Here is a 13,696-nt window from a genome sequence, read left to right as displayed (position 1 = left end):
GATCCCAAGGGTACTCCCTAATACATAGCCTGAATGCTAAACTCCATCTCCTTTCCTGGAGAACCCAAAGTACAACAGTTGATGCCAGAGGTTGCCTGAGAAAGAAGATAATAAGATGGGGTTTTGAAGTGGGATCACTGACTTCATCAGTGCCTGGTTGGCAACGAGGACCCCAAATACTAGTGGTATGTGCAGCACAGATAGCCCCTGACACAGGGTGGTGGTTTAAATGGTAACCTTCTCAAGCGTGAATGGGATCATATATACATCCACTAGCTGGTGTGACATAGCAAGCATTTGGAAAGTAGGGGGGAATTAACTATAAAGAATTGAATGGCTATTTTAGGCTCTATGAAGCTCTAGAAAAAGATAACAGATGGCTGAGAACAAGTAACAGGTAATTAAAAAGTAAGTGTAAAAGCCAGAGTGCCTTCTTGATGGCGTATGAAGAAACTCTTGTCTACAATGGTAGGGCTTAAAAAAGCTGAGGGCCAGGCCCAGGGCTTAATCATCAAAGTGGCCAACATCCTAAGAAGGTTAAATTCTCCATCAAGGTAGGATGTTCTGCCAAAATCAGGGCAGGAAAAAGATGGAACTCTGACACATGGGTAGGATAATTTGGGTTGATGGCCCCCCAAATCTTTAATTCCCAAGTTCCCCTGAACCCTTTGAATCTGAAGAAATGTGATACTCCTTAACTTCACTGATAGTAATGGTGACAGACAATGGGAAACTGAAGATGCAAACTACATGAGCAGGTAGCTTAGACTCTTGAGTACCCACCACTGTTGTGCCATCAGCCCTCTTAGCTCATACTCATGTGTGCTTATAGGGAATCCCTTGGGTCCAGCTGACATAAGAGGAAAATGCCTGACTTGCAGATTGTTAAGCTTAGTATGTGTATGCCATCCCTAAAGAGCAGGTGAGCCACAGCCTCATTCAAAGGTAGCCTTGAAAGACAGTGAGTGGTGAGGGGAAAGTCCTCTCAGTTGTCAGAGTTTCAGGCTGAACACCTACTTTATGCAGAAAGAGAAGTGGTCTGAGATAGAATATATATGGGCTTGGGGCGCCTGGGTGGCACAGTCGGTTAAGCGTCCGACTTCAGCCAGGTCACGATCTCGCGGTCCGTGAGTTTGAGCTCCGCGTCAGGCTCTGGGCTGATGGCTCGGAGCCTGGAGCCTGTTTCCGATTCTGTGTCTCCCTCTCTCTCTGCCCCTACCCCGTTCATGCTCTGTCTCTCTCTGTCCCAAAAATAAATAAAAACGTTGAAAAAAAAAAGAATATATATGGGCTTTTCAGTAGCGGTGAATGGCTTATTGGCCAGTTTCCTGGCAACACAAAGACTTGGACAATGGGGACAAGGAAGTCTGGTCTAGAGGCAGATAGATGGACATATGGGAGTATACACAGAGTAAAAAATCTTTGTATTGTATGTTAACACCTGCCACCAGGGTATATCTACCACGGAATAGGCACTAAACAGTGAAGTAGACAAAAACACTGGACTGGTTGATGTCAGCCAACTTCTGTCACTCATTCAATTGCTGGAACAATGGGTCCTGGATGGTCATGGAGGCAGAGATAGAGGCAATATATGGACCCAACAGCATAGGCTCCAAGTTAGCAAGGCTTATGTAGCTCTTGCTACTGCTATGTTCAAGTCATGGAGTTGTGGTATGTTTGGTAAATCAGAACATTCACCTTCTGTTTCTGAGAAAAACTCACAGAACTAATAATAGTTAAGTCAACAATGGCAGGAAAGCTTATCATTGATGTTCCTGCTTTAGTAACACAGTAGATTAAAATGTTTTCCCCAAAATACCTATTGATGAATAATATAATGAGTGACCATAGGCTGTAAGCACCTTACATTTTCATAAACTTTGTAAATTTGTCCAACTAAGCCTAATTTTTCTGCTTTTTTCCACATGTATTTTCACTGTATCAGTTTTATCACATCCTAGCAGATTCCACTTCAGGTGGCATTGAATTTGTCTCTTCTCAGCTTCTTCAACCAGTATTCTCAACTGTAGTTGTTTTCATGCAGACTATTCATAAAGCTGAATTCTTTTTTTTTTTTTATTAAAAAAATTTTTTTTTTCAACGTTTATTTATTTTTGGGACAGAGAGAGACAGAGCATGAACGGGGGAGGGGCAGAGAGAGAGGGAGACACAGAATTGGAAACAGGCTCCAGGCTCTGAGCCATCAGCCCAGAGCCTGACGCAGGGCTTGAACTCATGGACTGCGAGATCGTGACCTGGCTGAAGTCGGACGCTCAACCAACTGCGCCACCCAGGCGCCCCATAAAGCTGAATTCTTTAGGCCTCTTAAAGTTGGCATTCACCCCTTCCATGAACAACAGCTGAGCTGTATGGTAACATCTGCTAACTCATCAACAGCTAAGGAAAAACCACTTGAAATCATTTTCCTTGTTTTAATTTGACTGTTGGTTTTGTCCCCAGTGTCTTCAACTCTCAGAGCAACTATTCCCATGAAAGGCTAATAGTGTTAAGTTTATTTTCTGTCATCACATTTTTTTTCCAGCTGCTGCAATTAAATATAATTTAGTTAGCTCACCAGTAGTAAACACGTTTTCTTGCTTGGCTAACAAATGAGCAGTCTGAAAACTTACTTTGTGCCCCATTTTCATTTTTTATTTTTGTAAAGAAGTTCTGCTGTGGTGAGATATCCCATTTAAAATTGCTAAATTTTAAGATCTTTGCTTTCTTGTGAGTTAGGAATAATACGGACTGCTTAGTCTGGTAATGTAGGTATATAATGCTGTATCCCTTTAGCACAGCTATAATGTTGCATAATGAACACAATGCTTTGCTATTGCCAAATAATGTGACATTTAAAGTCTACTTTTCTCCTCTGTTCTTGTTTGACATAATACATTATGTATTGGTGATAAAATATAAATCACAGCAAGCAGTATATGTGGCACTCGAAATACTATTCAGTTATAACTGCACCACTGCCATTTGTTATGTGTTGAGCAGCAGTGGGAGGTGATGGGAGGGTCATATACTGTCCCTGTCACAAATACTCAAATCTGTCATTGCGGTGCAAATGTGGCAATAGACAGCCTATAAACAAATAAACCTGGCTGTGTTCCAATACAATTTTATTTATGGATGCTTAAATTTGAATTTCATGCAATTCTCATGTGTCATGAGGTTTTTTTTGTGGTTTTGTTTTGTTTTAGTTTTTTCAACCACTGAAAAATATAAAAACCATTCTTTGCAGGATGTACAAAAACAGGCAGTGGGGTGGATTTAACCTATGTGCTGTAGTTGCTAACCCAAGCCCTAAATCAAGGCCCATTACATGGTGCTTGGTTCCTAATAGGTAGAATGTATGTGTCCCAGAATCAATGTGTGGCAGTGGTGGTGCATCCATGAGCACCCTTCCAGTTATACATGTGGGCATTTGGGCTTTGTGTCCCTGCAGGCTCCATACGACTGGGGATTCTAGTTTCTAGGGAGGAGGGTAGTCATCAAGGGTCACAATAAGGGTCCCACTAAACTTAAAGCTATGGCTGGGACTTGGTCACTTTGGACTCCTTCGCCAAGAGACAAGCAGGTATTGAAAGGAGTCACCATACTGGCAGGGATAATTAACCCTGGTCATCAGAAGGTGAGGGGGCTGCTGCCACACTATGGGGGCAGGTAAGACTATGAATGCTGTTTGGGTGATTCACTGGCAGATCTGTTGGTGCTTTGCTGCCCAGTGTAATGGCAGATGAATACAATTATGACCGGAGAAGTATGGTAACTAGAGAATCAGATACCTCACGGATGAAGGTCTAGACTCATGGATAAAGGTCTGGATAACTGCTCCCCCTGAAATTGCCTAGACCAGCAGAAGTGCTAGTCAAAGGGTGGAAGGGGGAAGGGAGAAGGGGGTAAGGAGTGTGAGTCTTCTCTACATGCCACCCCCCTGCATAGCCCCACACTGCCCCCACCCCATGCCCACTCTACATATTGCAAATGCACTCCTCAATGACCCCTGGGGCTGTGACCCTGAGAGGGGACCAGGTCTTCACAATGACCATGTGGGTCTTCAGAGGCAAGGAGCAGGCAAAAGTGGGGCACTTCTTGTGTAGTGGTTGCCCCTTACCCATCTTCTGGCTGTGACTTTGAGGCTCTCAGGGGAAAAGGAAGACAGGAGAGTGTTTGAACCCACTTGAGCCTGAGATGAAGGCCCTGGCTAGTCCTGGGGGCTTCATGAATGCTCTCCCAGAGGCCTGATAACTAGACAACCTACAGTTAGGCCAGATATAGGAGGTTTAGCAACAAGGGAGTTTATTCTGTTCCACTAATTCTGCTATCTTCTTCAGAGATGATCACTGCTAATTTTTATCTACCTTCTTAATCCCCACCCCTTTAAAAATAATGCTTTTGTGACAACATGTGTATAAATATATACTTATATTGAGTTCATCTTGATTTGATGATTGTTAATCTTGCTAAATCTTGAACACTGTTCTATATCAGTACATAGAACACCGATTCTAATTGTTATCTGGGGTGTCGTTGTTGAGATAAACTGAAATCCATATAATAAATACTATCCAGGCTTTAATGAGTATCATTATACACTTTTGTGTCAGTGGGTCAGTATTTGGGGTGTCCTTCTTTGTAGCTAGAACTCTGGCCACTCTGGTAGGAAAGAAAGGACAGTTCTTCTAGGTTTTTCTTAGAAAGGGGCTCAATTGCTGGAAGCCATCCTGGTGCCTGAGTCATAGGTGCCTTTATGACATCATATCTCTCACCCCTCCTCCACTTTTCCTGCCAGTGTGTGGCTGGAGGAGTATGGACCTGAGAGTGATGGGACCACCTTGCCCCTAACCATGGGTAATTTAGTAAAGTGCAGATCTGAGGGGGATTTGACCATCTACCTCAAGTCATGGGCATTTAATGTTTTGTAAGAAAGAGTTAGGTCCACCTGAGCTTTCTGGGAGGACAGTAAAGTTCTCAGGATGAGACCCCCCCCCCCCAACCCCAATCCTTCCATGTCTGAGGTCCCAGGAAAGGCCAGGAATCTGTGTGGTTGACTTGTCACCTAGTGATGGGAAGATCACCCTTACTTTCTCCAATGTTTTTCTCGGTAGTCTCTGATTACAGGACAGCAAAATTTCCAAGTTATAGTCAAAGATGATGAAGTCATATTGATAGAACAGAGGTTGAAGGAGCAAAGGGGAGAAGAGGAAGTGGCTGTTCCCCAAACTCCCATCCACATCACTACCATTACCACTCCACTCCTCCATGTGTAGATGGTTATAGGCTTTACTATGTTGGGGAAAGTCTTGACTTGTGACATCTCTGACCCTTGGGGTTCAGTGGAGTATTCCAAAAGTCTGTGACCATGAACTTTGTTATCCAAAGAGAGATGCTTCAGTGAGTGAAGGGACACTTATTAACGTGGCTCCAGGACAATAGGCATAAACCCAGGGTGTGCTAGGCAAACAGAGGAATGGTCCTCATACACAGAGCTGGAATGAATACAGATTGACTCCTCCTTGGCTATCCTTTTCCCCCATTTTCTCCTTAGGCTGAGATGTGGGTCTGGCCAAGGTGTATAGATTGTGCCAAGGAGGTAGGCAAAGAATATGAACTTAGACCATGCATGGTTGGGAGCTACAAGGTGGGGACTGTGTTTGGCGTAGAGGTACAGGGAGATTGGGTCTAGAAGTGTGTGTGCACATGTATCTTTATACTAATGTACGTGTTAACTGATGTTTAAGCTCAAGTATAGATGGTGGAAGAATCTTTTAATACTTTGGTGAGGCAGAGGGGAGACAGCACGTTGTGGATGTAACCTGAAGTCAGAGGTGAGAGGGCAGGGGGTACAAAGATGCCGCTTCTCCAGCAAACGGGAGGGGTCTGAGGAAAGAGACATGAACCGTACGTAGGCGGTTGGGTCCAGGTGAAACTTATATCTCTTTCACTTCTGATTATGGTGCTCTTGCTTTAAACTGGCCAACCAGGTCTATGCAAAACTGGGTGACACTGCAAGTTCAGGAGGAGGCCATGAGACTCAGAGGGCAAGATGATGTGTCCATGTCCAGTATTCAGAGAGTGGCAGAGGCAGGACACTTGCTTAATCTCCTGAGTCCATCCATTGCCCACAAAAGCTCTGCTGAATGTCAGAGAAAGGGGCAATTGTTGATAGAGGATCAGGGCTCCTTCCTGGCACACCTGGGAGTTGAAATGTATGAGTTTCCTAAATGTCCCATTTTCTTTTGCAAGGCCCTGGAATAAAGACCACCACAAAACAGGAAGCGGCCATGTTCATCCAGGCCTGGTGGCGGGGCACCCTGGTACGCCGGACACTGTTGCACGCATCCCTCAGAGCGTGGATAATTCAGCGCTGGTGGAAGCAGATGCTGGTGAAGCTGATGGAGAAGAAGAAGCGATTATCCCTACAGTTCTATGCTCAGCAAGAATGGGCAGTGGTCAAGCTGCAGTCCTGGGTCCGCATGTGGCGCTTACGCCTTCGTTACTGCCGTTTGCTCCACGCTGTCCGCATCATCCAGATCTATTGGCGCTGGCATATTTGTCAAACACGTGGCTTTATTCAGGGCCGTTACAACCTCAAAGAAAGCCAACTAAATCTTCAACTTGAAATCTCTTTAGGCTTACAGGCTTGTAAAGTGCAACAGTGCATACCCCTTCCAGTAAATGAATGATCAGGTCTGCTATATCTGTGTCCTCTGCTCTCTTTGCCAGATTTCAAAGAGGTCATTGAGTTAATGATAGCATCTCATAAATCAGTCCCGAGGAAGTGCCAGTTCTCCTAGCATGGAGAAAGATTCTGAGAGCCCAATGCTGGATGAACAGGACCTATGAACAGATTGATTAGCAATGTCTGCCATGGGTAGGAGACTTGGGGGCTTCAGGGCCTCCAAGTTGGCCAACGCAGGAGAGACTCTTTCACAGTGTGGTTCATGTAAGTGGCACCCTCTGTAGTTGTGTAACATGGAGGACTGTGCCATCTTTTGCTTCCCCCCACCCAAATGTTTAAAAAATGCCATTTAAAAAACTGTGGTTGGGGCGCCTGGGTGGCTCAGTCGGTTGAGCGTCCGACTTCAGCTCAGGTCATGATCTCACGGTCTGTGAGTTCAGGCCCCGCATCGGGCTCTGTGCTGACAGCTTAGAGCCTGGAGCCTGCCTCAGATTCTGTGTCTCCCTCTCTCTCTGCCCCTCCCCTGCTCATGCTCTGTCTCAAAAATAAATAAAAATATTTAAAAAAAAATAAAAAAATAAAAAACTGTGGTAAAATATACATAACATAGAATTGACCATTTTAACAATGTTTAAATAAACAGCTCAGTGGCATTAAGTATTTCACATTGTTGTGCAATTATCACCAGCAGCCATGTCCAGAACTTTATTCATCTTGCAAAATTAAAACTCTGTACTATTAAACAATTATTCTTCATTCTCCCTTGCCCTCAGCCCCAGGCAACCACCATTCTATTCTGTCTCCATCAATTTGGTCACTGTAAAAATCTCATTTGAATGGAATCAGACATTAGTGGTAGCAGTAGTAGTAGAAGTGACTGACTTTTTCATTTAGCATGTCTTCAAGGTTCATCCATGTTGTAGCATGTGTCAGAATTTCCTTCTTTTCTAAGGATGAATATTTATTGTATGTATACACCACATTTTGTCTATCTATTCATCCATGAATGGATACTTTGGTTGCTTCCACCTTTTGATTATTGTGAATAATACTGCTGTGAACATGGGTGTACAAAGATCTCTTTGAGATTCTGCTTTTGATTCTTTTGTGTATATACTCAAAAGTGGGATGGCTGCATCATTATAAAATAGTAATTCTATTATAAAATTCATTATAAAAATAGTAATTCTATTTTTAATTTTGAGGAACTGCTGTGCTGTTTTCGGTAGCATCTGTACCATTTTATATTCCCATCAACAGTGCACAAGGGTTCCAATTTCTCCACATCCTTGCCAATGCTTGCTAATCTGACTCTCTTTCTCTCTCTTTTTGATAGTAGCTATCTTCTGGAGGTAAAGTGGTATCTTATTGTAGTTTTTATTTTCATTTCCCTAATGATTAGTGATGTTCAGTATCTTTTCATATGCTTACTAGTCATTTGTATATCTTCTTTGAAGAAATATTTATTAAATCCTTTGTCCATTTTTGAATCAGGTTTTTTGTTGTTGTTGAGTTGTAGGTGTTCTTTCTATATTCTGGATATTAATACCTGATCAGATATATAATTTTCAAAGATTTGATCCTATTTTTTAAAAAACTAGCTGTATTGATAGCTCAGAGACTGGAGCCTGCTTCAGATTCTGTCTCCCTTTCTTCCCGCCCCTCCCCTTTCAGTGCATCTAAAGCTAGCAGCAAGCAGGGGAGGGGTGGAGGGAGAGAGACACAAAACCTGAAGCAGGCTCCAGGCTCAGCACAGAGCCTGAACCGGGGCTCGAATTCGCGAACGGAGAGATCATGACCTGACTTGAGCTGAAGTCAGAGGCTTAACTGACTGAGGCATCCAGGTGGCTGAGAACCCAGTAGGGGTTCTTTTTTGACAGTTTTTTCCTTCTGCCTCAACGTTTCCAGTGAGATCTGCTGATGACGTTATAGGCAATCACTTATATATAATGGGTTGCTTCTCCGTTGATGCTTTCAAGATTCTCTCTTTGTCTTTGTCTTTTGGAAGTTTGATTATAGTGTTCCTTTGCATAGATCTCTTTGAATTTATCCTGCCTTGAGTTCACTGAGCTTTTAAGGTGTTTATATTCATGTATTTCATCAAATTTGCCAAGTTTTAAGCCATTCTTCAATAATCTCTCTGCACTTTTTTTTCTCTTCCTTCTAGGACTTCCACAATGCATGTGCTGGAGAGGTTGGTGGTCTTCCACAGGTCTTTAAGCTATATTAGCTTTTATTCAATCTTTCTTTCTGTTCCTCAGACTCAATAATTTCAATTGTCCTATCTTCAAGTTTGCAGATTCTTTTGACTGCTCAGATATGCTTTTGAATCCCTCTAATGAATTTTCATTTCAGTTCTTGTAATTTTCAATCCAAGAATTACTTTTTAAAAGGATTTTCTATCTCTTGGGGCACCTGGGTGGCTCAGCTGGTTAAGCATCTGACTCTTGATCTCAGCTCAGTTCTTGATCTCAGGGTCGTGAGTTCAAGCCCCACATTGGGCTTCATGGAGCCTACTTAAAAAAGTTTTTTATCTCTTAATATTTCCATTTTGTTCTTACATCATCTTGACTTTCTCCATGTCTTCTTTTAGCTCTCTGAGCACCTTTTAGACAGCAGTTTTAAAGTCGATTTCTAGTACGTCTGCCATGTTGTTTATCTCAGGGAGTTTCTGTTGATTTAATGTTTTTCTTTTGAATAGGACATAGTTTCTCATTTCTTAGTATACCTTGGAACTTTTTGTTGTTGAAAACTGGAAATTTGAATCTTATAATGTGCTGATTCTACAGGTCAGATTTTCACACTTTCCCTCATTTTGCTAGTTTTGTTGTTGGTGGTGGTGGTTTGTTGTAAGGTGTCTCTGTGTTTGGAGTTAATCTAAGGTGTAAATTTAAGACCTCTTAAATTCTGAGCCCACACCTTTCCTGGGCAAACATAATGACTTTTTATATTACCCGGTATATGTGTTCTAGTCCTTAAATGTCCGGTACTCAATAAGGGAAAAAGAGAAAAGTAAAGAGTAAAAATTAAAAAAAAAAGGTTCCATATCTTTAAATCCTCTGGAAATTGTTTTAGCTGGAAGAAAAGGGTATTGAAACAATTGGTGGGGATTAGGAATTGCAACAATGGCTGCCTGCCTCTGTACCTCTGTGATCACAAGAAGCAATAAGCAGTCAGAGCACAAATCCTTGATATTTAAATTTAAAATTTTTTTTTCATTTTTTTTCAACATTTTTATTTATTTTTGGGACAGAGAGAGACAGAGCATGAACGGGGGAGGGGCAGAGAGAGAGGGAGACACAGAATCAGAAACAGGCTCCAGGTTCCGAGCCATCAGCCCAGAGCCTGAAAATCCTTGATATTTAGAGGACAAAATCTTTATTACTCACCTTGGTTTTTGGAAACAGAATAAAAATTTTTATGGAACTCATACATGGTTGCCCACCACAGTGCTGGGGATTAGGGATAGGGTCAGGGATGGGTAGCCAGTACTGTACAAAGGGCTGAAATTGACCAAAATTAATGACAGTTTACCATCTAGTTTTCTGGAAGTTATAAGCCTTCAAATAGAGTCCAGAGCTCCAAAACAGCTACATCAGACAGAGTCTTCCAGTGCAGTTGTTGTCTAGATGAGGGAGATGGATTCTTTGTCCATCCTTTCTGCCATGTTTTCTCTAGCTTTGACTTCATATAAAGGCTTTAATGTAAACATAAATTTCCGTCCCCCCCCCACCCCCCGGGAATAATACCCAAGAGTACAATTTCAGAATTGTATGAGAATTGCATATTTAGTTATTTAGGAAAATTCAAAATTGTTTTCCAGAGTTGCTGTGCCATTTAACATTCCTACCAACAATTTTTGAGAGATGCAGCTTCTCCATATTTTCACCAGCATTTGGTTTTGTCAGTATTTTTTGTTTTAGCCATTATGATAGATAAGTAGTGACATTCCACTGTTTTTTTTTTAAGTTTTATTTATTTAAGTAATCTCTACACCCAAAGTGGGGCTTGAACTCATAACCCCAAGATTAAGAGTTACACACTCCACTGACTGAGCCAGGCTCCCCTTCACTATGGCTTTAATTTCCATTTACCAAATGGTTAATTAAGTTGAATGCTTAATACTTTCAAGTGTTTATTTGCCATCTACGTACTCTCCAGTGAAATGTTTGTTAATGTCTTTTGCTTATTTTCCATCTGGATTGTTTCTTTTTTACTGTTTTGTTTTGGGAGTTTGTTTTTGTTTTTGTTTTTTAAGTAAGTTTCATGCCCAGCACAGAGCCCAACATGGAGCCCAATGCGGGACTTGAACTCATGATCCTGAGATCAAGATCTGAGCTGAGATCAACAGTTTGACACTTAACTGACTGAACCACCTAGGTGCCCCTCTTTGGGAATATAAAAGGTATATATTTTAGCAGAGAATATCAGCAAGATGATGAAAAAGGAGGCTCCCTGCTCATATTCCCCCTCAGCAGCAATAATTTGGCAGCCACCCATGGACAAAAGTACTCTGTGAGAGATCTTGAATCCAGGTAAGAGATTGTGAAACCCCAGTGGAGTCAAGACCTAAGAAGGCCATTTTGACAATGTAGGCTCATGCCCAGGTGGCTGACTCACTACCCATGGTCTTGTCTACAAACATGGAAATACCTCTATGTCCCCTGTTTGGCCTTGAGCTTACAACCAACACCATATATCAAGGAACTTGGGAGGAGTCATGTGTATCTATGTCTCAGGCAATTGTCACAGACCTTGGTCCCAGCTGTGGACCCTGAAATGGCTTGTAAACCAGTTCTAGCCCCTCTCAACCTCATCCTGGGAGCCCCTGGAGGCAAGCCTGTCAAACTTGGTCTGATGCAGATCCTGAAATGGCCCTGTGACTCACCTCAAGGTCCTCCCAACTGCAGTCTAAAGCAATCCTGACAGCCCAGGGGTCCAGGGGGAAAACATGCTCCTCTGCACCCCTGGACATCCTGAAATTGCACTGTAATTTGGCTCCAGTTATTCCCAGCTTCAGTCCACAAAGTCCCAGAAGCCTGGGGATCCACTGGGAGAAATGCCCATCAGTGTCTCTGGAAGCAGGACAGCCAACTTTGGTATGACAGCAGATTCATGAAACAGCTCTGTGACTTGGCTCTAGCCCATCCCAGTTACAATCCATAAGCAGTCCTGCCCACTTAGTGACCAATTAGAAAAACACATCCACCTGTGCCTCCAGAGCCAGGCCTGCAGACCTCAGTCCTGGCTATGAACACTGAAGTAGCCTTGGGACTCAGTTCTAGCCCCTCTAAGCCATGATCTGGGCCCAGTTATGCCTTCCCAGGGCCTACCCAGTGTCCTGGCAGGATCTTTCTTAGGGACCTGGTGGGAGCCACATTCATCCATATACCTAGTAATAGAGACCATGAAGAATCAGGCAAACATGACACCAACAAAGGAAAACTAATAATGTTCCAGTAAGTGAGTCCAAAGAAATGGAGATCTGTGAATTGCCTGACAATTCAAAGTAATCACCTTAAAGAAACTGAATGAAATGCAAGAGAACACAAATAATTAAGCAAAAAGAAGAAAAAAATGAAGAAAATAAGAAATATAAAAAATAGAAAACATAAAAAAGAAACAAATTCTACAGCTATAAAATACAATGAAAGACTGAAAACCTATAGAAAACTTAAATAAGACTTGATCACTCAGAAGAAAGAATCAAGGAACTCAAATACAGGTCATCTGATGTTAGCCAGTTAGAGGAACAAAAAGAAAAAAGGAATGAAAAAGAATGAAGAATGCCTACATGAATAATGGAATTCCACTAACTGAACAAATATACACATTATAGAAGTCCCAGAAGAAGAAGAGAGGGGAAAGGGCAGGAAGGTATTTAAGGAAATAATAGCTGAAAACTTCCTATATTTTGGGAGAGATATGGACATCCAGGTACCTGAAGCTCAAGGGACCCCAAGCAAGATCAACCCAAAGAAGACTACTCTGAGATACATTATAATCAAATTGTTAAAGTCAAAGACAAAGAGAAAAATTTAAAAACAGCAAAATAAAAGCAACTTGTCACATAGAAGAGGAACCCTCCCCCCCAAAAAAAACCATACACACACACAAAGGCTATCAGTGGAAATCTCAGCAGAAACCTTGAAGGTCAGGAAGAAGTAGGATGATATAGCTGTAGTGCTGAAAGAAAAAACTTCCAACCAAGAATACTACACCCAGCATTGTTGTCCTTCAGATTGAAGGAGGGATAAAGACCAGACGAAGAAAAGCAGAAGGACTTCATCATCACTAGACCTACCTTACAAGAAATGCTAAAGGGAGTCTTCAAGTTGAAATGAAAGAATGCTAAGAAATAACATGAAAACATATGAAAGTATAAAACTTGTTGGTAAAGTTAAAATATACAGTCAAATTCAGAGCACTCTAATACTGTAATTGTGGTTCACAAATAACTTTTTTTTTTTTAAGAGAGAGAGTGTGAGCAGGGGAGAGAGAGAGAGAACCTTAAGCAAGCTCCACTCTCAGTGTGGAGCCTAATATGGAGTTCAATCCCACAACCTTGGGATCATGACCTGAGATGAAATCAAGAGTTGGACACTCAGCTGACTAAGCCACCCAAGCGCCCTGGTGCATAAATCACTTTTAAGTCTAGTGTAAAAGTTAAAAGATGGTTGCCAGAAGGGGGTGAGGGTAGAGGAATGGGCAAAATGGATAGAGGGGAGTGGGAGGCATGGGCTTCCAGTTATGGAATGATTAAATCATGGGAACAAAAGGTACAAAACAGGGACTATAGTCAGTGGTGCTGTAATAGTGTTGAATGGTGACAGATGGTAGCTACATTTGTTGTGAGAACAGAATAATGTAAGTGTTGTTGAATCACTATGCTGTACACCTGAAAATAATGTAACATTGTGGGTCAACTACATTCAATTTTTAAAAAAAAACAAGGAACTGTGAAAAAAGACAATAGTAATAAAAATATAGGTACAATAATTTGTT

At 42.0% G+C, this 13,696-nt stretch overlaps 2 protein-coding genes across 6 annotated transcripts in view; one reads left to right on the top strand and one right to left on the bottom strand.

Annotated features, from left to right (window-relative positions):
- The window catches only part of LOC111556205 (IQ domain-containing protein F2), a 109,115-nt gene that overhangs the window by 12,958 nt on the left and 82,461 nt on the right, over nt 1–13,696 (bottom strand). The window contains exon 5 of one of the 4 annotated variants that reach the window (XR_006593074.1): nt 5,761–6,204. The exons of 1 other annotated variant lie outside the window; for it this stretch is intronic. The gene's annotated coding sequence lies outside the window, so the exon portion shown is untranslated. Of the gene's footprint in view, nt 1–5,760; nt 6,205–6,716; nt 6,850–13,696 lie in introns of those variants that run through there. 2 more of the 4 variants (XR_006593076.1, XR_006593068.1) reach the window with 2 other exon arrangements.
- On the top strand, nt 3,525–6,707 carry LOC101099534 (IQ domain-containing protein F5). Of its 2 annotated transcripts, none has more exons than XM_019822361.3 (2): nt 3,525–3,672; nt 6,256–6,707. In XM_019822361.3, exons 1-2 carry the CDS (start codon nt 3,663–3,665, stop codon nt 6,693–6,695), a joined length of 450 nt encoding a protein of 149 aa, XP_019677920.2. In that variant the 5' UTR covers nt 3,525–3,662; the 3' UTR covers nt 6,696–6,707. The 2 variants fall into 2 exon arrangements, with proteins under 2 accessions (XP_019677920.2, XP_003982332.2); XM_003982283.6 differs by lacking the exon at nt 3,525–3,672 and adding an exon at nt 4,722–4,860.

This window comes from Felis catus, chromosome A2 (genome assembly GCF_018350175.1).
Source record: "Felis catus isolate Fca126 chromosome A2, F.catus_Fca126_mat1.0, whole genome shotgun sequence".
Lineage (NCBI taxonomy): Eukaryota > Metazoa > Chordata > Mammalia > Carnivora > Felidae > Felis > Felis catus.
Note: the sequence above shows the minus strand (reverse complement) of the source record. Positions and strands in the feature narration are given on the sequence as shown.